This window comes from Oncorhynchus masou, chromosome 3, assembly GCF_036934945.1.
Source record: "Oncorhynchus masou masou isolate Uvic2021 chromosome 3, UVic_Omas_1.1, whole genome shotgun sequence".
Lineage (NCBI taxonomy): Eukaryota > Metazoa > Chordata > Actinopteri > Salmoniformes > Salmonidae > Oncorhynchus > Oncorhynchus masou.
The window spans coordinates 40,366,122-40,388,341 of NC_088214.1; the positions used below are offsets into that span (position 1 = coordinate 40,366,122).

The 22,220-nt window shown below is 39.6% G+C and overlaps 1 protein-coding gene across 3 annotated transcripts in view; it reads right to left on the reverse strand.

Moving 5' to 3' along the window:
* The window catches only part of LOC135516552 (abl interactor 1-like), a 57,702-nt gene extending 38,441 nt beyond the window's left edge, over positions 1–19,261 (reverse strand). For 2 of the 3 annotated variants that reach the window (XM_064940913.1, XM_064940908.1), the window contains exons 1-2: positions 18,940–19,150; positions 2,014–2,181 (exon numbers count right to left, since the gene is read on the reverse strand). In XM_064940913.1, coding sequence (XP_064796985.1) covers positions 2,014–2,181; positions 18,940–19,056 — 285 coding nt within the window. In that variant the 5' untranslated portion in view covers positions 19,057–19,150. Of the gene's footprint in view, positions 1–2,013; positions 2,182–18,939 lie in introns of all 3 variants that reach the window. The other variant, XM_064940919.1, reaches the window with a different exon arrangement.
* Between the last annotated feature and the right edge of the window lie 2,959 nt (positions 19,262–22,220).

Below are 22,220 nucleotides of genomic sequence, written 5' to 3' on the forward strand. Positions count from 1 at the left end.
TTCATAGGAATTTTTGCTATAGGAATTAATCTCTCACCAAGTGTCCTATGATGTTTTGCACCCTAACCCCCTCAAAGCTAGTGTTGGAAATCCCAATCCCTGGAAAGCCTCATTGGTTAGTATGCTCTAATAGTCCCAACCAGACTGTAAAACACCTGGATTGTCAACTCATCTCACCTCCTGCTCTAAAGGCATCAGCATGCTTCAGTTCAGCTGGCGCCAAGCCGAAATCGACTTGTCGATCCGAACAAGTATGCTTGCACAATCCCTTAAAAGACTTTCGCATGGAAAACCCCAAAAAGCAGCAAAAGTATCTCTTTGCTCTGACATGCACAGTCAACTGTGGAACCTTTATATAGACAGGTGTGTGTCTTTCCAAATCATGTCCAATCAATTGAATTTACCACAGGTGGACTCTAATCAAGTTGTAAATATCCTCTCAAAGAGGATACAATGAAACAGGGTGCACATGAGCTCAATATCTAGTTTCATAGCAAAAGGTCTGAATACTAATGTAAATAAGGTATTTCCATTTAAATATATACACATTTGCTAAAATTTCTAAAAACCTGTTTTCACTTCATCATTATGGGGTATTGTGTGTAGATTGATGAGACAAAAATAATAATCCATTTGAGATGTAACAAAATGTGAAAAAAGTCAAGGGGTCTGAATACTTTCCGAATGCACTGTATACATAGGAGAAACAAAGAATGTCTGCTCATTTGAGGTAATTTATTTATATTTTGGAGCTCTACCAGCTGCTCATTGAACATCAGCCCTAGGTCACAACGGGAGAGAGAGTAGTAGCTTGCCTCAGCCAACATAATTGAATAAGTATATAATCAAAAGTAAACTTCACCAAGCAAGCAGCCTTGTCCTCATCACATCTCACTTAGTTAACATTAGCTGGCTACCTAGCCAGCAAGATCGTTAACTCAGCTTTCTAGAGAGCAAGATTGTTAGCTTAGCTAGCTAGCTAGCAATCTGTGCCACTTATATGCTAACACTGGACTGGCACTAAAGTGAACACTCGTCCTTGATACAAAAAGAAAACTGTTACTGTTTGGGCCAATTATGTTAGATAGTGGGCTTATTTGGTTAGTTTTCTCAAATATGCAATCTGCAAAAAACAAGAGAGTTAGCGCAGATCTATAATTCAGGTCATGTGCCTGCAGTCATGATGAGCTAAGTAGCTCATGTTAGCTAGCTATCGAAATTAGGACATGAGACCAGTGCGGCAAGCATTTGCCTGCATAAACGTGTTTAGTCATCAGCGCATACTTATTTTCCACCATAATTTGCAAATAAATTCATAAAAAATCCCACAATGTGATTTTCTGGATTTTTTTTTTCTCATTTTGTCTGCCATAGTTGAAGTGTAACTATGATGAAAATTACAGCCTCTCTCATCTTTTTAAGTGGGAGAACTTGCACAATTGGTGGCTGACTAAATGTTTTTTTTGCCCCATGTATGTGTACAAAAGCTGGGACGATAAATCGGAAATTATCGACACTGACCATATCAATCACTTATTGCAGGCATTTTGCTGATATCATTCATTTCGATAAGTAGCCTATACTAGAGAAATGTGAAGTTTGAAATGAAATGCGTTTGCTAATATGGGTGATTATTATTGGGACAATTGATGGCTACAACAATCAAACTAGTAAAGTATAATTAAAAAAAACTGTGGTGTATATTAATGGTATAAACGTTGTTCTATTTATCGGAGATTGCTGAGCCAATGGATTTAGTTGAAGTGAGTACCTAAGAATTTCTAACGTTCAATATGGATTCTGTGAAGATATGAAAATTAGATGAATTGTATGTGTGGATAATCGATAACTAGAGATTTGATGAAATAATACTGGGAATATAAAGAGATGCAACTTAAACAACCCATACGTAGATGTACGTAGATTTTGAGTTGTTCCCTTTAAGCATAAAAAATTTGTTGTGATATGGATTTATTTCCATAACTCCCAGCTCTAATGTTTATCTCTCCTGACCTGAGAGATGTGGTTGATGGAGGACTCCATCCGGCGCAGCTGCGAGGCCTGGATGTCCAGCAGCTGCAGCACGTTGTTGGCTAAGGCATTGATCTGGTAGGCAACGCTGGCCAGAGACTGGGTGGTGTAGGCTTTAGTCTCCTCCAGAGCTTTCCTCTTGTCCTGGGCCTAGAAGATGAGGAAGATGAAGATGACTACACAAGATCCAATGGAAATTTGACTTCCACTTTATCCCAAACCCCCCGAAAGACACATACACATACATAGGTTGGAGAGGTTGGAGCAGGGGGAAAGACCATTGTATACATTTATGTACATTTTGTACATTTGGTAGATTAAATTAATGTATATGGTCATTTCCATGTAAAAGGACCCATGAGCACCAACATGTAAAGTTCATAGGAGCATGTCAAATTGGGTGTCAAATGAAAGCTAAGCTATACATTTTTCAACCATTTTCCATCGTAAAAATCATGAATAAGCAATGGTTGATTTCTTGTTAAACAGATGGAAAAAGGGTCTTAGCTAAGCATCAACCAGAAAAGTCTTCAAAGGTATTATAAATATATCAAAACATAATACTGTTAAAGTAAAGATCCCTGCCAACTAATATCAACACTTTATTTAGTTAAGGAAAATGTATTCTGCCTTCTGTCATTTTAAGAAACACTGTATTATACCTTGAAATTCCGTTAACAAAACCCACATATCTTTAAGATATTTTCTAATGTCTCTCCCACATGACAAGGAAGGATAGTGAAAGTGCATAGAAGTAACAAGTAAAGGTAGACCTATCAATTATTTATAGTGTTTATACTGATATCAATTTTGTTTATGAATTAATAAGTGATTCAAACTCAGAATTCTGTTACCAAATTAGTAACGATATTTCAGAAAAATTTAAAACCGAATTTTTGGAATTTAAATTAATGTCTAATTAATGTCACCTCTCTCGGCTCTTACTGACACCTACCCATGAGCCCGCTCTTTCCATTTACCGTAACTAGCATCCTCACCCACTGAGCACCGACAAACACCTGACGTCCATGGATGATGATAAGTAGTTAAAACTTGTGAAACTTAAACAAATATGATTGGTTCAGATTTGCTTGGTCCAGACCCACCAAATCTGGTCTTGTTTGGTGGTGGAGGTCATAAAAACAATAGAAAGTGTGTAGAATAATACCCAAATATTCAAAGGATTGATATTGCATATTTCTACCTTTGTGTACCTATTTAGGATACATCACCATGAAGAGAATGACATTCGTATCCATAATTATGCATTTCTGTAGTACAGATCAGGGACCCATGATGGAATTCCGTTACCGCAATTATGTTACCGGGTGTAAATCCACGTCACTTTCTGTAGTTCAATAACCAAAATATTTTTTTTCAAAGGCAAGGTGTCGTCTAAGCTGCCACCCCATTCCTTCTGCAGACATCTTTGAATCTTTAATTGAGAGCAGATATTAAGCAACGTTTTTGAGAAACATGGTCGGAAAAAAACAAAGGGCGAGTTTACCGAAATTCTGTTTGGAAACTTTGCATTTGCACAGATCTTCCAGTAAATGTGTTTTTGAAAAATGTTTAGTGTAAATAGTTATAAGTGGTCCATGTGCATCGAGTTGTATGGTTTGTTAAAATTTGAAATCATTTTGAAAAATGTTGTTTGTCGTACATTTTAAAAGAGAAATCTGATTCTCAGCGCAATTCCGTTGAATTTCTCATATTGCCAAAGCAGAGGAGTTGTAGATCCACAACAATGTTTTGCAAACTTTTCCTTGGGTACCCCCTCGGATGTGCTAGCACTGGAATACATACAATAAATTAAACTGGCAGGGGGTACTTGAGTAGAAGTTTGGAAAACAGAAAACTGTTGTAGATCATCAACTCTTCTGCTTTGGCATACAGATAGTATTTGTTGCTTTATTGAATTTAATTAAAAAGTGAGAAAGCGAGATTTGGGAGATTGGGCTCCTGTGTGGCACAGCAGTCTAAGGCTCTGCATCTCAGTGTTAGAGGCGTCACTTCAGACACCCTGGTTTGAATCCAGGCTGTATCACAACCGGCTGTGTTTCGGAGTCCCATAGGGCGGAGCACGATTGGCCCAGCGTTGTCTGGGTTTGGCCAGTGTAGGCTGTCATTTTAAATAATATTTTTTTCTTAACTGACTTGCCTAGTTAAATAAAGGTTACTTTTTAAATAACGAAATAAAAAAATATAACGGGAAAGGTGGAAGGACAGAGATATACAAAAGGAGGAGAAATAGAAGACATACAATGTAGGGGGACACAGGCCGAGTCAAATAAACTTGTGAAAAACAAATACAGAACACGAATTCACCCAGGGGACAACATAGGAAAACAATGATAAAAGCACTTAGGTGGTGCTCTAAAAATACCTCTGCCTAAACGAGGACAGGGTTTTTCTCCATATGTTACTTGACATTTCTGATAAGGTGCAAAGCAATGCAGGCTGGGTAGAGTGGAATTCACACCGCCACTTCCGAATAGACAGGTGCACATTGGGACGTTAGCCTCCGGGAATGCTGGGACATCGGTTAAGAAGCGAGTCCCTCCCTGCTGCAAGAGCCATCTGTCTGAGCCTACAACCATTGCTCTACACACAGTTCCGTTGTAAGTATAGGCCTATGAAGTGCATGAAGACTACACCACACACACAGCAGACCTGGGTTCAAATACTATTTTAATTCATTTCAAATACTTTATCGGTGCTTGATTAAGTTTGCCTGGCTTAATGTACCAATAAAATAGTCTCTAAACTGCATACCCCTCTCATCTGGCACTCCAGGCAGACGAGAGCAAATGCTCAAGGTATTTGAAAGATTGGGTTCGATACAACAGACCCTGTTACAGTGGATTTGTGTAAATATAAAATTCCCTGAGTGTACGCAATGCATCAAAGCAAGTCCACACAGTGCAGACAAAGAGATTCTGACAACACATACCCGCACAAACACAGACATTTAAAAGGCCTACGTCTTACAATGTAATCGCAGCACAAACTTGGCACCGAATTGTACATACACAACGGCAACACACACACACGCACACACACATACACACGCATGCATGTCCTCAGGCCCACACACACACGCACACATCTAGAAAGCACCTTGTATCAGTGATCGACATCTCCATATACTGTATATCCCCATTCTTCCATTCATCTGAATAAAAGTACAGTATGAATGTGTGACTTAAAAGTACTCTTACATTATGCACTTAGAAATCGACGCATGGCTAAAGCCTTGTTCTCATTGAAAGCAACTTGGTCGGCGCAATTAATGGGTTGAGTGAATGAATTTGGGAGAATGTCTGTCTCATCTGCATTGGTGTCTATATTTGTCTACAAAGCAAGGGGGCACACCTTTAATTCAGGGTAATTGAGGACAAGTGGTACATCTTAGTGGTGGAGAGAGAAGGATTAGGTTGTGTTAACACCTTTTAAACATTGACCAACATCCTAAAAAAAGCTACAGTCCCAATTTTATTTTTGCAACATTTGGGATGAAGTTGTATTTAGGCTGTTGAATGCATTTCGAGTGTATAAATACTAATTCAAAAAGCTTGAGTGTTTAGAAACCATATACAACATAACAGAAGCACTCAGTCATTATATGTACATTTGGTGGCCGTGGTGGGATTACCTAAATTCTCAAACTGGATTTGGTAGATCCAAGATTTTTTATATGATAGATATTTCCATTAACCAACACATCAGGGCACAATATAGGTAGAGCAGTACACATTGAACACTGATCTTACTCAACCTGCAGTACAACAGTTTTTATGGTGGAGTACTGCTCGCCCAAATGGAGAGCAGTTTGGAACCCCTGTTGCTGCTGAGCCAGAAGGGAGTTATTGCAAACTGCTATTGGAGATTGGCCTAGTAACCCAAGGGTCAAAGAGGACATTCTCTATAACATTGGATACGTGTGGAGCAGCCCATGGCATGTACAGTAGGGCCACAACCCTCATGGTAGGTACTTGTATACAAGAAGGTAAAACCACAACAAAACAGTCCCTAGAGTCCCTACTGAAGTTAATAGTAATTCTAATATAAACATCTTCTCCAGGGGACATGATTGTTTGAAGTCGTTTAGCAACTGAATTAATTTCATGATAGAAATCACTAAGTGATAGTAGATTGAAACACAACACTTCTTGGTCTGAATCCATAGCACAGGGGAAATTGACAGGACAAAACATCTCTCAACATCTCTTTGACCCCTTTCCCCTCCTCTTCATATCCTTGTAAACGAATAGTTGTATCAGGGATTCTATGCATAGTTGATTGACAGATTAATCATCCAATGGTGTGTACAATACTCACTGTTCTGTGGTGTTCATTTCTCATCAAATGTTCCACTAATGTCATGTGTTAGCAGGCGACCTGTTCAGAAACTAACGCTAGCAAGCAAATACACAAAATATATATATACACAAATCGATACTTGGAGTTAAGGAATCAGTATAATATCGGCCACAATAATATTGCGATTCCCCCCCCCCCCCCCCATCACTAATGGTAGGTGGTACCTTTTGATGGAAGACACACATGATACTAACCTGTTACAACTCTTATTGTCACGTTCTGACCATCGTTCGTGTGTGTTTTCCTTGTTTTAGTGTTGGTTAGGACGTGAGCTGGGTGGGCATTCTATGTTGTGTGTCTGGTTTGTCTATTTCTATGTTTGGCCTGATATGGTTCTCAATCAGAGGCAGGTGTTAGTCATTGTCTCTGATTGGGAACCATTTTTAGGTAGCCTGTTTTGTGTTGGGTTTTGTGGGTGATTGTTACTGTCTCTGTGTTTGTTGCACCAGATAGGGCTGTTTCGGTTTTTTCACATTTCTTGTTTTGTAGATTGTTCATTGTTCATCTTGATTAAAGATGTTTACATGTAACCACGCAGCGTTTTGGTCCGCCTCTCTTTCCCCAGAAGAAAACCATTACACTTCTAATCTCCAACCCCTATATCTCGTCATTTTCAACTCCTTTACCAAGACTAACCAGTCTCTTTTCTTGTTATTTGGTAGCCTACCTTATGATGGGAGACCCACATTGTACTAACCTGGTATGTTTGAACTAGTACCCCATCATCTAACGATACTTGTCAGACAGGCCTGCTGCTACTACTGTGAAAAAGACTTGAAGGGCCTTAAAACATTAAGTCCAAAAACGAATGACTCATGAGAGAAACATCCAGTCAGTAGGATATCATGTGAAGGGGGATTTAAAGTGGGGGCTCAGCTGTGACAAATACTGTTGCTTGTGTGTTTCCTTCCTTAATGGGATAGTTTGTGATTTTGGCAATGATTTTCTTTGTCTCTGCATGCAGTTTGAAAGAAGTTGCCAACAAGCATTAGCACAACAACTAGAAGTCTATGGGGATAGCTATTATGCTAGTTTGCCTGTCATTACGGATTATGGCATTTATCAATGGGCATTGTGTTCTTTTATGATATGGTTAGAAAGGTGTTATAGCAGGCAACATGACCTGTAGTGCTCCTCAATGATGTCACTGATGACGAGCTATCCATCTGCACAGTTGGATTTATCTGGATTCTACAATATGGCATATCTGGTGCCCACAATGGGTGACCATTAGAACTACAAATTGCTATTCCGTTAGCGTCGTCGTCATAGCCTCAACAAAATGGCACTCCTGCGTGCATAATCTGGCCCAGACTTTTTTGTTTGTTTGTTCATTAATATGATACACTTCCACTGATCCTGGGGCTCTTGTTAAGGTCAACTGCATTATGAACTTGACCCAGTACCAGGACATTTTAGATCAAAACCTGGCTGCCTCTGCCAGGAGGCTGGAACTTGGAGGCAATTGGATCTTACAGCAAGACAATAATCCCATGCACACATCAAAATCCACAAAGAAATTGTAAATTGACCACAAAATCAACATTTTGCAATGTCCATCTCAGTCTCTGGACGTGAACCCCATTGATAAACAAATTTTGCCCCCTATCTTTTTGAGATTTTTTTTGTTCTTGTTAAACAAGAATCTTTCTCTGAGCAATTGTATTAGTATAAAATAACATTATATTCCAAAAATGTTAAGCATACAATATACAGGTAACTGCCAATATAATGGAAACACTTGAGTAAATTAGGGATACAAAGTATATTGAAAGCAGGTGCTCCACACAGCAGGTGTGGTTACTGACTTAATTAAGCAATTAACAACCCATCATGCTTAGGTCAAGTATTGGCTGGGCAGGCCATTATTTTGGCTACCATGGCTATGACCCCACAGGGTACGAGTGATCACTGAATAGTTTGATGAGCATGAAAACGATGTCATATGCCATGGCCGTCTCACATGCTGACTACACCGGGCGTGTGTGCACATGCGTGTGGGTGCGTCTACGTGCGCCATTGCTCGCATGTTGATTTCGTCCATCCACACCAGATGCGATCAAGACACGTAGGTTGAAATATCAAAACAAAATGAAACAACTAAATTAATTTGGGGACAGGTCGAAAAGCATTAAACATTCATGGCAATTTAGCTAGCTACAGTAGCTTGCTGTTGCTAGCTAATTTGTCCTGGGATATAAACATTGGGTTGTTATTTTACCTGAAATGAACAAGGTCCTCTACTCCGACAATTAATATACAGATAAAAGTTAAACAGAGTTTGATTCTAGTAATCTCTCCTCCTTCAGGCTTCTTCTTCTTTGGACTTTATATGGCAGTTGGACACCAGCTTTAAGGTGCATTACCACCACCAACTGTACTGGAGTGTAAACCTCAGTTCATCAATCAATCACCCATGTGGGTATATGCTCCTAAAAACCAATGAGGAGATGGGAGAGGAAGGACTTGCAGCGTGTCAAACCTCACAAATAGAACCAATTTTTACTTTCATTGTAGTGCGCAGGCAGTGTGGATGCAATGATTGAATAACATGAATGTGTGTGGTCAGCATGTCAGTCACCAGGTCTCAATTGAACAATAATGGGATATTCTGGAGTGGTGCTTGAGATAGACTTTTCCACCACCATCAACAAGACAACAAATTATATAATTTATTGTGGAAGAATGATGTTGCATCCCTCCAATATAGTTTCAGCCACTGTTCTGGCTAGTGGTGGACCAACACCCTATTACGACACTTTATGTTGGTGTTTCCATTATTTTGTCAGTTTCCTGTCGCTCTGTATTTGTATTATTAACTTTCTACAGTTTTTTTAATTATCTTTGTCATTGGTGCTACTCATTTTGGACCGGACTGTATATCAGTGGGGAACCAACAAAGCCTTCTAATAATTGTTGTATTTTTTAAATATCAATGTCTGAGAAAACTGAGGAGAAAAAAAGATCCAATCAGGATTTTTCTTTGGTGGTCTCTGGGGAGGTACATCTAGGCAAAACTGTGTGTTTATATTTATGTAGCATTGCGCTGTTGTTTTCACACCCAAAAAATGTTGACACTTCCTGAATGTGATGTCATTGTGGGAAGGGGCTGTGTTTAAAAGGGGTACTACAAACTAACAGGGTAGAAAGTGAAATCAAGGACACAGAAAATATTAAATACAATAACAATAAATACAATCATTATAAAAAAAACGTTTTTGATGAAAGATTTTAAGTAGGATTATAAAATAATGAAGAAAGATGTTTTATATTTTGTTATTTAATGGCTTATATTTCTCATAGAAGTTGATGAATAGCACCCGGAGACATGGCAAAAACATCTGCAACCACCAAAAACAAAAAGCATAAAATGTTCTTTGAGATACGTCCTAATATTTATGCAATTATTTTACTTTTGGATCTGGTTGTATTGTTGTGAATTTTTAGATATTACTGTACTGCTGGGGCTAGGAACGCAACCATTTTGCTACACCTGCAATAACATCTGCTAAATATGTGTATGCAACCACTAAAATTTGATTTGTGTGTTTATGGTGAACGATCTAAAAATGAATGGAATCATGTTTTGTAACAATTATTGTGGGCTTTGTGTTTTGCAGTTTGCACGATCACGCTACCAGCGAGTAGATATGGTTGTCCTTGTTCAATAGAACCGTTGGACTTGTCTCAATGTTCCTATCTCCCAGGACATTGCAGGATAAATAGGTTGACACATTATCCTAGTTTACAGGTTCACAGAAGCTATGTAACCATGCACTCCCTCTCAAAAAAAGATTGCCGTTTTGAAACTGCAGTAATATTGCAGTAACTGCAGTCGATTGTGGTATTTTGGATTATACTGCACTCGAACTGCTGTTATCCTGTAAAATTACTGCAGTAAAAAAAACGGTGTTATTTTGTACTCAGTATTTGCAGCATACTGCAGTTACACTGCACTCTAACTGCAATTATACTGTTGTGTACTGCAGTTATACTGCACTCTGACTGCAATCTTATTTCGTTATGGCCGTCTATCCAGGATTGCTAAATAATTAGCTACAATGGCTACTTCTGATTATTCCTCTTTCCAAAAAGAGCTAGACGACGATTGTTTTTGTTCATGTTCTTTTATATACAGCCCTATTTATTTGAACCGGAATAAACTGGAGAGGAGTTGAGACAACGAGGAAAATAATTGCGAGACCAGCAAGCAGGGGTGGCAGCCTAGACCAGCTGGACCAGGACTCAGGAGGGCAAATGACAAACGCATAAGTTGTTTTGCTGTCGGTAGCTAGCTAGCAATAGAAGCTCTCTTTTTACACGAAGCAGTGTTGGTCAGTACAGTACAATTGTGTAATTGATTCGTCCATGACAGGGCTTGCTAGTACCACTACAATACAAGCTAGACAAGTTCAGCTACCTAGCTGTGTATTTACTATACCTAAAATGTACTGTAGTCTAATGTTATCGCTTGCTAGCTAACTAGCCTAGCACGTCTAATTAAGAGCAAAACTGGAGAAATGTTTTGAGGATGGTGGAAAGTAAAGGAATGACTTTGGTTTTATGACTCATATTAGTCTTGGAGTAACTATACCTGTGTGCTGTAGCTAACGTGTGACTACGAGATGTCTCATATTCTACACCATGCTGCTACAGTATGAATACATACCGTATACAATGATTGCCCATGAATGTGTACTAGCATTTTCGTGATCCCTCACAGACAAAACCGCTTGGATACAAAGAAGTTTGTGACTCTCAAGAGATGTGAAAGGTTCCATAACAACAATCTCCCCTGTATCAAAGTGACTTCGAACACCTCATTGCACCACCAAACACACAATATGCAAGTATTTCCTATGTAGAACTGTAGTATTTATTATAAGGGTTGGTGTACAGTAAAATAAAAAATATACTGTCATACATTGTCATAACTGCCCCTGCATACTGCTTTGTAAACTCACCTCGGTCTCCAGAGTAAATAAGCTTTGTCTTGAATACAAGCCATGTCTACTTATTTGCTATTTTGACAGACTAATCTATTGAAGCATGTTCACTTGCCAACAAATTTCAGTTTGAATGATACACCAACTCCCTACATAATTTGTTTTTAGCAGTAAGACTGAAGCTAGTTTATCCAAATATATTTCACAAATATCACAATGTATTGAGCCAGAAGTTGAAGTTAAACACTTTATTGCTTTCATTTAGTCACTTGTAAAAAATACATTTAAAAAAAGATCATATATAAAAACACTATATGTACAAAAGCTAGCAACATCTATACCACATTGCAGTTTTGAGCATAATAGGCATTTTATATTATACTACTATATCAGTCAAACTGAATATGGATGTTGTGTTGGTTGAATGTTCCAAGTAGGTTCCAGAATGTTCTTCAGCTGGTGAGCCTCTTCTTGTGTTGGGTAATGGCAGCTGGTTGAGCAGGCTTTGGCGCTGTGGCGATGTTGGCAGGGATGTTGGGTTTGGGGAGCTGTGAATCAGGCTCCTTGTTGACAACTGTCTGGTCCTTTCTGCACTCCACAGCCAGGTGTACAAGCCTCTCATACACTTTCTTCACCACCCACTGCTTCAACCTCTAGTTGTGCTGTTAAGCAGACAAGCACTGCCAATAATCGAGTGAATAGGCTAGAAAAGTATACTAACAGCCCCTCTCCCATATGCCAAAGAATTGACTACAAGGGTGTGAAAGTTTTGAGGAGTTCTCATCTTGTAGACAGTTAATTGTATTGGTGATTTAGTTTTCTCAAGAGGGTAGTGTACTTTCATAAATACCTTTGGCTGTCCTGGCTTGTTTCTAAGTCAGATGATGTTGAGATTAAGCTTATTCCAGGCTGAAAGCTTTCATCCAATGGGTCTACAGGCGCTGTACTACTAAAGCTGGTGTTAAGGTCATCATCAGCAGGATTAGTCTGTAGGACACAGTAGTGAGTGATAAGCCAACATTTTACTACTTTTCCCCCCATCAACACATGCTCAAACAAGGTACTATATCCACCCAACCCCCTCATGCCAATAGATCATGCATACTAACCTTCACATACAATACCCACCCCAGTCAGTCACCCACACCATCCCCTCCTTACTAATGCATAATTTACTCCAATTCAGACTTCAAGCCTTGCATGAGTAATCAACTAAGACTCCATAATACAGAGAAAACTACAGTAGAAGTTGTACCCTACTTGTAAACACACCAACAACAACATACACACCATGTTAATCCCTAGCTCCAATATATTTGCTAATGCATAGAGTCATTGAAAGATTTAGTAGATTTTAGTAAAAATTTTCAAGGTGACTTACACTATTTCCTGGTGCTGAGCTTGATGCCTATGCAGATGTTGATGGGATCAGACTCTAAATAGAACAAAGTCACATTAGCCTCTGCGGTAGTTAGTTAGGTTACCGTAACCTAATGAAGCTAATGTCAGCTTGCAAAGTTACATTGCCAGATAGCAGCTGGCTAATTAAATTAATATGCTTTGGAATGTCTAGTCAGCGTATTATGAAAGCTAGATTTTGGTTGAGATACAGTGCCTTCAGAAAGTATTTATAATGTTGTGTTACAAAGTGGAATTAATTGTCATTTTTTTGTCAACAATCTACACAAAATACTCTGCAATGTCAAAGCGGAAGAAAAAGTCTAATGTGTAAAAAAAAATTGAATCAAAAATAAAATACTAATATATTTTGATTACATAAGTATTCACACCCCCTGAGTCAATACATGTTAGAATCACCTTTGGCAGCAATTACAGCTGTGAGTCTTTCTGGGTAAGTTCTTGAACAGTTTTCCACACCTGGATTGTGCAAAATATGTCTATTAGTCTTTACCCATAACATGATGCAGCCACCACTATGCTTGAAAAGTGGTACTCAGTAATGTGCTGTATAGGATTTGCCCCAAACATAACACTTTGTATTCAGGAAAAAAGTTAATTGCTTTGCCACATTTCTTGCAGTATTACTTTAGTGCCTTTTTGCAAACAGGATGGATGTTTTAGAATGTTTGTATTCTGTACAGGCTTCCTTCTTTTAACTCTGTCAATTAGGTCAGTACTGTGGAGTAACTACAATGTTGTTGATCCAACCTCAGTTATCCTATCACAGCCATTAAACTCTGTACCCATTTTAAACTCACCATTTGTAAGGACAGATGCTGGGAGACGAGAAGCAAGTACAGGGAGTGAACATTTAATAAATAACTGATAAGAAACAAAAAAGGACAGATTCTGAACAGGGGAAACATAACGACAATATGCTGACACGGGGAACAAACTGAGGAACAGACAGATATAGAAGGGGCAATCAACAAAGTGAAGGAGTCCAGGTGAGTCTATATTGCACTGATATGGTGACAGGTGTGCTTAATGATGGGAAGCCGACTTTACAACATTTCAGCTTTTTATTTCTTATTATTTTGTAAAAATGCTTAAAAAAAAACATGAATCTACTTTGACATTATAGAGTACTGTGTGTAGGCCAGTGAAAAAAATATCTAATTTAGGCTGTAACACAACAAAACCAAGGGGTGTGAATACTTTCTGAAGGCACTGAAAACAAATGTAGTTCGCTAGCTAGTTAGCTAGGTAACGTTAACTACGTTACCTCAGCTTGACTTCTTTTCTGCTGCTCTGATGTTGGCTGATCGGATGCCTTCCTCTTCGAAGTGAAAGAGAAAATCGATGGAACAGCATCACCTTTCAATGTTCGACGACATGGCAACCCCATCAGTTGAGAATTTGGTTCCTTTTCCAAATCCTCTGTCTGAAAGTGCTGGCTACAAACACTTTGATATTTCTCCCAAACTGGATACACCTCTACCGGGCAGTACTATGTCCTAAAATCGCTATGAATTCTGGATAATGTGCTTTGCTTACAACCAAGAAATGTAGCAGGCCCATTTCTACTGGTGCGCTCATATTTACGTGTAGTAAGGAAATTCAACATTTTTATGACACATATGATATGTTAATAACATATTAACAGACATATATAGTGAAATAGAATAGCAGTAAAATTTCTCGTTAAGTATTTTTTTGTTGTGGTGGGGACAGTAACATTAGAACAAAATTATATTTGAACTCTTTAGGACCCATAGCGGCTGTCTATGGACTATTCTTTAAATTACTACAGCGGCCGCGAACAGCCATATTTTCTAATAATAATATCTGTGTCAATATCGCAAAATGAACTTGCGACACCCTGTTGTCGTTTTTGCGTGGCTGCTGTCATTTGACATTTAATCGTTTTTTTAACTTCATTACTCAAAATGATGCCGCCGAAGCGTACACAACATTTCACTGTGAAAGAGGCTGTATCTATATTGGTCGGTGATATGGATTAGAACACGTCTTTGCATTTTGAAAAGCAATGATGTCGAGGTGAGTGAAATAAGTAAACAGCAGATATATGTTTGGTGTTGTCTATGTTTGATGCTGTGAAAGTTGGGGAATAGCTCTTAGATTAACAAGTCCTGTCATGTCATGATAACTTGGTTGGTACAGGCAAGCACATCAGCGGCGGAGCTCGAATAATTGCTCTCCGTCTCTTGGAAATAGTTGCAGTGTTTAGCTGTATATAGTCAGATAACTAATTAGTTGTTTTGTCTTGTTTGTACCAACGTAATTCACATATAAATGGCTTGCTATAACTAGCTAGATAACTAGTTTGTCTGTCAGGCAAGAACTTGTGTGTAGCAGTAAATTTGGGCTGCGCTGAAGCGTCAACCTCAACTGTCACTTTCACCAGCTAGCCATACAGACAACCAGTTAAATAGCCTCCAAAATTAAGGCTAGAGTAATTTGTGATTATCTTAGGTTATGGTTTGTTATGTTTGCTAGGTGCAGATATTTGTAGGATATACAGTGCATTTGGAAAGTATTCACTTTTTCCAGATTTTGTTACATTACAGCCTTATTCTAAAATGGATATAACTAAAAAAAATCTCATCAACACCACATAATAACAAAGCAAAAATTATTTTTTAAATGTTTGCACATTTAGAAAAAAAAAAAAAAAAAAAAAAAAAAAAAACCTTATTACATAAGTACTCAGACACTTTGCTATGAGACTCAAAATTGAGCTCAGCTAAGTTCAATTGATTGGACATGATTTGGAAAGGCACACACCTCTATAAAATATCCTACAGTTAACAGTGCATGTCAGAGCAAAAACCAAGCTATGAGGTTGAAGGAATTGTTTGTAGAGCTCTGAGACAGGATTGTGTCGAGACACAGATCTGGGGAAGGGTACGAAAACATTTCTGCAGCATTGAAGGTCTTCAAGAAAACGGTGGCCTCCATCATTCTTAAATGGAAGAAGTTTGGAATCACCAGGACTCTTCCTAGAGCTGCATGCCCGGCCAAACTGAGCAATCGGGGGAGAAGTGCCTTGGTCAGAGAGGTGACCAAGAACCCGATGGCCTCTCTGACAGAGCTCCAGAGTTCCTCTATGGAGATGAAAGAACCTTCCAGAAGGACAACCATCTCTGCAGCACTCCACCAATCAAGCTTTTATGATGAAGTGACCAGACAGAAGGCACTCCTCCGTATGAAACCAACTCTTCGGCCTGAATGCCAAAAGTCATGCCTGGAGGTAACATGTTGGTGGCAGCATCATACTGTGGGGATGTTTTTCAGCGGCAGTGACTGGGAGACTAGTCAAGATCGAGGGAAAGATGAACGGTGCAAAGTACAGAGAGATCCTTGTAAAATACCTGCTCCAGAGCGCTCAGGACCTCAGACTGGGGCGAAGCTTCACCTTCCAACAGGACAACAACCCTAAACACACAGCCAAGACAACACGTGAGTGGCTTTGGGACAAGTCTCTGAATGTCCTTGAGTGGCCCAGCCAGAGCCCGGACTTGAACCCGATCGAACATCTCTGGAGAGACCTGAAAATAGCTGTGCAGCGACGCTCCGCATCCAACCTGACAGAGCTTGAGCGAATCTGCAGAGAAGAATGGGAGAAACTCCCTAAATACAGGTGTGCCATGCGTGTTGCGTCATACCCAATAAGACCCGAGGCTGTAATCGCTGCCAAAGGTGCTTCAACAAAGTACTGAGTAAAGGATCTGAATACTTATGTAAAAGTGATATTTCAGTTTTTTTTATTTTTAATACATTTGCAAAAAATGTCTAAAAATCTGTTTTTGCTTAGTCAGTACGGGGTATTGTGAGTAGATTAATGAGGGGGGGGGGGAACAATTTGATCAATTTTAGAAAAAGGCTGTTACATAACAAAATGTGTAAAATGTCAAGGGGTCTGAATACCTTCCAAAAGCACTGTACATTGCCTAGTATTTATGTTATTAGACAGCTTAGTTGTCCTGTTAGGGTAATAGATGCCTGTGCAGTGGAGCTCATATGATGAGTTTGATATTTGTTTACATTGCCAGCTAGCAAGTTGCGTGTTTTGTCCTGTTTCTACCGATGCATTTAATTTGAAAACTGTCCCTGCTTCGTAACTAATCAGCTAGCATTGGCTAACTCTGTAGTTAGTCTGTCAGGCAAGAAAGTTGATTGGAGGAGAGAGAGTGTGTGTGTAACTGTATCACACAATTTATTATGGAAACCCTTTATTAGCAAGAGTGAATGTGTATGGTTGAGAAAAAGAGAGGAAGGAAGAGACACAGGGAGAGAGAAAGATTAAGTTCCTGACCACAATTGTATCCTATTTGTTGCTCCTCTCCCTCTGCTAATCTAAGTCAATGGAAGTGGTGTGGAGAGTCAGGGCTCAGCAGCAAAAGGCAGGGAGGAAGAGGAGTTAGAGATGATTGGAGGGATAGAAATGTGAAGCCGTTGCCTGGCTATTAGTAAATCCTCTTAGATGTAAAGACCTGCATGGTTCTGGTACCTGTTCCGACTGACATTTTTGCTTATAAATTGATCTGTGGACACAGTCGATTAAAAATAGCTTGCCTTGAGCTATACCCCTAGGTCAGGTGGAAACAATATATTTCCTGAACCCTGGGCCAGTGTAATGTAGGATGTGAAATCTGAAACCACTTGAAGCTGGGATGTCCCTTCTCGCATTTAATTTGCTCTTCCGACTGTCCATCCACTCCTGGCTGAACCCTACATCCCAGCCACTGACATCGCACATGCATGTAATCTTTACATCATAGTGCAGCAGGAGAACATTGTTTCATCACGGTACTCCATACAGAGGTCGATTTATAGCCACTAATCTATAATAATTCATAGCTTTTAAACAAAAAACACTTTCTGTGTCCTAGACAGACACGATTAATAGGATATGAAAGGCGATTGCCTAACGAATTCAGAAAGCCAAGCTAGAGCTCTGTGAGACGTTCAAGTCATTGGCACAGACGTTTTGATCAATAGAGGCCTTTAGAAAACATGCACATTTTCTCATACACTAAACATACATATTGGTATTTTACAGTTAGAAGGAAGATGAAATCATATAGTTGGTCATTTTATAATTTGATTATACTATATTTACAAAGCACACAAGTAATTTCATGCCTTATTCATACAGTTTTGTTGAATAGGAAATACATATAATATTTCATATTTTTATCACATTTGTACAGTGACAACAGCTCCCACCGTTTCAGTAGACCACTACTGGGGCGCAATTCAACTATTCAAATTATCTGAAAGACGGAGGATGAAACAAGTACATAGGACTACGCTTTATCCATCAATCTGGAATTACAGGTATCACGATGCAGTCCCTTCTTTCGGTTAATTACAATTCAGGCAGCCTCAACCAAGTCGGGCAATATATTTGATAAATTGTAGTTTATACACACATACGGCGCTTGCACAGAAACCTATCCAGGGGCAATAAACTGCGATACCTACCAATTTCTAACTAATGTTAAGCTAGGCACACTGTCGATAAAAACAAAAAAACACAAAGACCAGTCACGCATTTATTACATGCATGATACAGAATGAGGGGAACTGCTTTGCTGGCTCTACTGTGCTGCTCTCAAAGGCATATAGTACATTGGTGGAAACTGCAGTAGAGCGACCATTATTGCCCTAGTAACACCATTCGGTGACGAACGATGCCAATAGACATTAAGCCTATAATGAAGAAACGATTCAAACCATTTGACCTATTCGATATCCTAGGTTTGGAAAGCGATACATTTTTCTTTTAGCCCTGGCTACAATTGTAATAGCATTGCCTAGGCTACAGTTCTAGCCTACCTATCAAAGAGAACGACACACCCTCTGAATAGTCTTCAGCAGCTTTGTAAATGCATATCAAATAGCTGGTTTAGAATGGTCGTAAGAGTAGACAACCACCCGAACACGGCTGTTATAGGAGAATAGAGTCAGCATATAATGATGAGGTAGGATTTTTTTTGTTACATTGCCAAAGCCTGTTTAAATAAGAGTTAAATATCCATGTTTAGCGGTCATTGATCTCAGAGACACATTTCCTGTCTCCGGTTTCACACAGTTCTATAACATAACTAATACGACGAATTCCGCATATAATTGAACATTTTATCCTTACCTGTACATAATTGTTTTCACAGTATTCTGCAACCCTCGACAGATTTTGGTAGCTTTCCACGAGTGCTCGTTTACCGGCTGGAATTTCTTCCTCTAGCAACATTTGTAGCTCTGCCATCTTACATCCCTCTGCATTTCCTTTCTTTCTTTCCAATGAGGCCAAGCGTTGTGGCTTTCCGTGTGGTAAGAGAGAAAGGGGCTCTCCGCCTGGTATTGTGAGATTTCTGGCCTCGATTTTATAACTGTCCCAAAAATTATACGCGCTCTGGGGCTCGTTGTTAAATGTGATTGGTTCAAATGCTGCATCGATTAGTTGTTGACCAATTGAATTTCAGTGCGATATTCGCTCGTGAACCTAAACCCAAAAGTGATGAAGGGTGATGTACAATCCAGTCTAGTGATACAAAGTAGCCTATCCAGTGTTCCATCGATGGCACCCAGCTTTTGTTGCATTCTATATGCTACATTGTAACATTTTGTCCTTGTGCGTCTGTATCAAAAATATAGGGTCCTGTGTGGCTCAGTCGGTAGAGCATGGCGCTTGCAACGCCAAGCGTCGTGGGTTCGATTCCCGCTAGGGCCACCCATATGTAAAAGTAGTGGCCCCAGCCGATTTGTAAGTCGCTTTGGACAAAAGCGTCTGCTAAATGGGATATATTATTATTATTATTATTTTTTAAGGTAAGCAAAACTGAGTTTTTCCAGTCAGCCACAGATTATCCGTTATATTGAACAGAGATACTCAAGTGGCAGCTCTGACAATGAATATACGTTTCTTTAAAAATGGAGGGCAGTCGGAAGGAGGCAAGAGCAGGTGGGACCATTCTAGCCAATGAGAGGGCAGATACGCGTGTTAACAACAGGCCCAACTCAGATATTAAGTGTTTTTTCTCAAAGTTGCCGGGATGTCACGTGTCCTATATAAGTACATGCGTAACAACCTAAGCATTACGACACTTATATACGATCAAATAATACATTAAATATTTTGTTGACCAAATAGACTCTCTCATTGACCTCCATACAAAACTCATCGCTTGGTGAGCGAAAAAAAACACGACAAAAAGCCACCTGCTGGAGAATACAGATTTTGGGCCCAGTTATCCCTGTCACCTCCTTTCACCTCTTTCTCACAACATCTCACATATGAAATCCCCCATGAAGAGCATTATGGGCCTGGTAGAAAAGACACTAGGCCTACAACTCCCTCGCAGTTTTGGGGATTATATGTTTTGTTTGACCGAATTTGAGAGGTCAGTATCGGACTGTCGGCATAGGGCTATATGCAGGCAGCAGAGGACTTAATCCATCCAAACATGCATAGGGCCAATTCACCTTCTATCGACTTGGTTCTGTTTTTACATTCACTCATATATTAACATTTAATGTTGAGAATGTTTGCAACAACTGAATAGCCTCAAGTGAAAATAATAAGTAACAATCCTATTAGATAGGCATGTAGCCTATCCATTTAATACCTTGACGAGGTGCGAGGGTATTGAATAGGCCTATTGATTTCAATGACACATTATGAAAGCCTGTTGATTTAATGGACATTAATGGACATTATTGCTGCCATGTAACTTTGTTGTCACAGAGGTGACTGAATGTTAAATCTGTGCATGTCCTCCTGGTTGTGACAAAGTCATGGAGCACACCAACGAAGACGAGTTCCGACCCGGTTTGATGCCGCAGTGCGAGTGATTCAGAGTTTACCTGCAGATTGTGGGCTAATTATCCATTAATAACTATACTAGCCTATACATTAAACCAGGAAATGACTTGTGGGCTATGTGCTACAACTGAGTAGCCTATTTAGCAGTAACATTAGCTTGTTTAGCCTATGTCTGCTCACTCTGTTGTATTTAGTCATTTAAAGCTCAGACACACCGTTAAGATTGTCAAACGTTTGCCTGCCGACAGCACTTAGCACCTCTGAAAAGTGTCGGCAGTCAATCTCTTTTGTGTTCACACCACAAAGACCTTGGAAGTCATCAGCCACTCAGCCTTGTTAAAACACTCCAAACCAGAAGGAGGCAGTAGCATTGTTTGCCAATCCGTGTGTGGTCCTTATGGTCTAGATTCCAAGTTATCTGCACAAATTGAACAATGAGACAGATATTTCAACAGATATATAAATCTGAAGCATCCGGTTGGCGTTTCCACTCACTACCAAATATGGTGATGAGAGGAAGACCAGTGGCCTGCAGTGGAGAAGATGGGTTGAGATTTTGGCTGACATTTTGTTATCTATGAAGCATTTGATCTCCATACAGTTTTCTGATTCCAAACCTAGAATCTGTAACAGAGTGGACAGCATTTTGTAGATGTTACACTTTTTTAAAGTTTAAAAAAATGGCATTGTTTAGGAGTGCAAGGGCGAATTGCATTATTGCACAATAAGGGGATAGCTGCATCGCAATATGGTGACCGGCATATGGGCTAGTGAGTGTGTTGAAATGAAAGCTGTAGGTACACTGTATGTCGAAAGCGCTCTGCTATAGGTTAGACTGTTTACATTGAGCTGCATTTTTTTTCTTCTGTTCCTTTCATGCAACTACCATCCTTTGAGCTACCGTACTGCGAGAGTTTGGACTTCCGTTTTTAAGCCAGAGGATGAGTCGTATTTCACTGAGTTTTTTTTTGTTGTTGTTATAAAACTGTTGATTGTTTGTCATTTTTTTAATAAAAAATATTGAAGATTAATGTACTGTTGCTTAATGCATTGTATGCATATGCTTACTGTGACTGTCACCCTGATCAATCAATTAAGTAAATGTATTTATAAAGCCCTTTTTATATCAGCCGATGTCACAAAGTGTTGTACAGAAACCCAACCTAAAACCCCAAACAGCAAGCAATGCAGATGTAGAAGCACGGTGGCTAGGAAAAACTCCCTAGAAAGGCCGGAACCTAGGAAGAAACCTAGAGAGGAACCAGGCTCTGAGGGGTGGCCAGTCCTCTTCTGGCTGTGCCGGGTGGAGATTATAACAGAACATGGTCAAGATGTTCAAACGTTCATAGATGACCAGCAGGGTCAGATAATAATAATCTCAGTGGTTGTAGAGGGTGCAACAGGTCAGCACCTCGGGAGTAAAAGTCAGTTGGCGTTTCATAGCCGATCATTCAGAATTAGAGAGAGAGTCCAAAACAGCAGGTCCGGGACAAGGTAGCATGTCTAGTGAACAGGTCAGGGTTCCATAGCCACAGGCAAAACAGTTGAAACTGGAGCAGCAGCATGACCAGGTGGACTGGGGACTGCAAGGAGTCATCAGGCCAGCT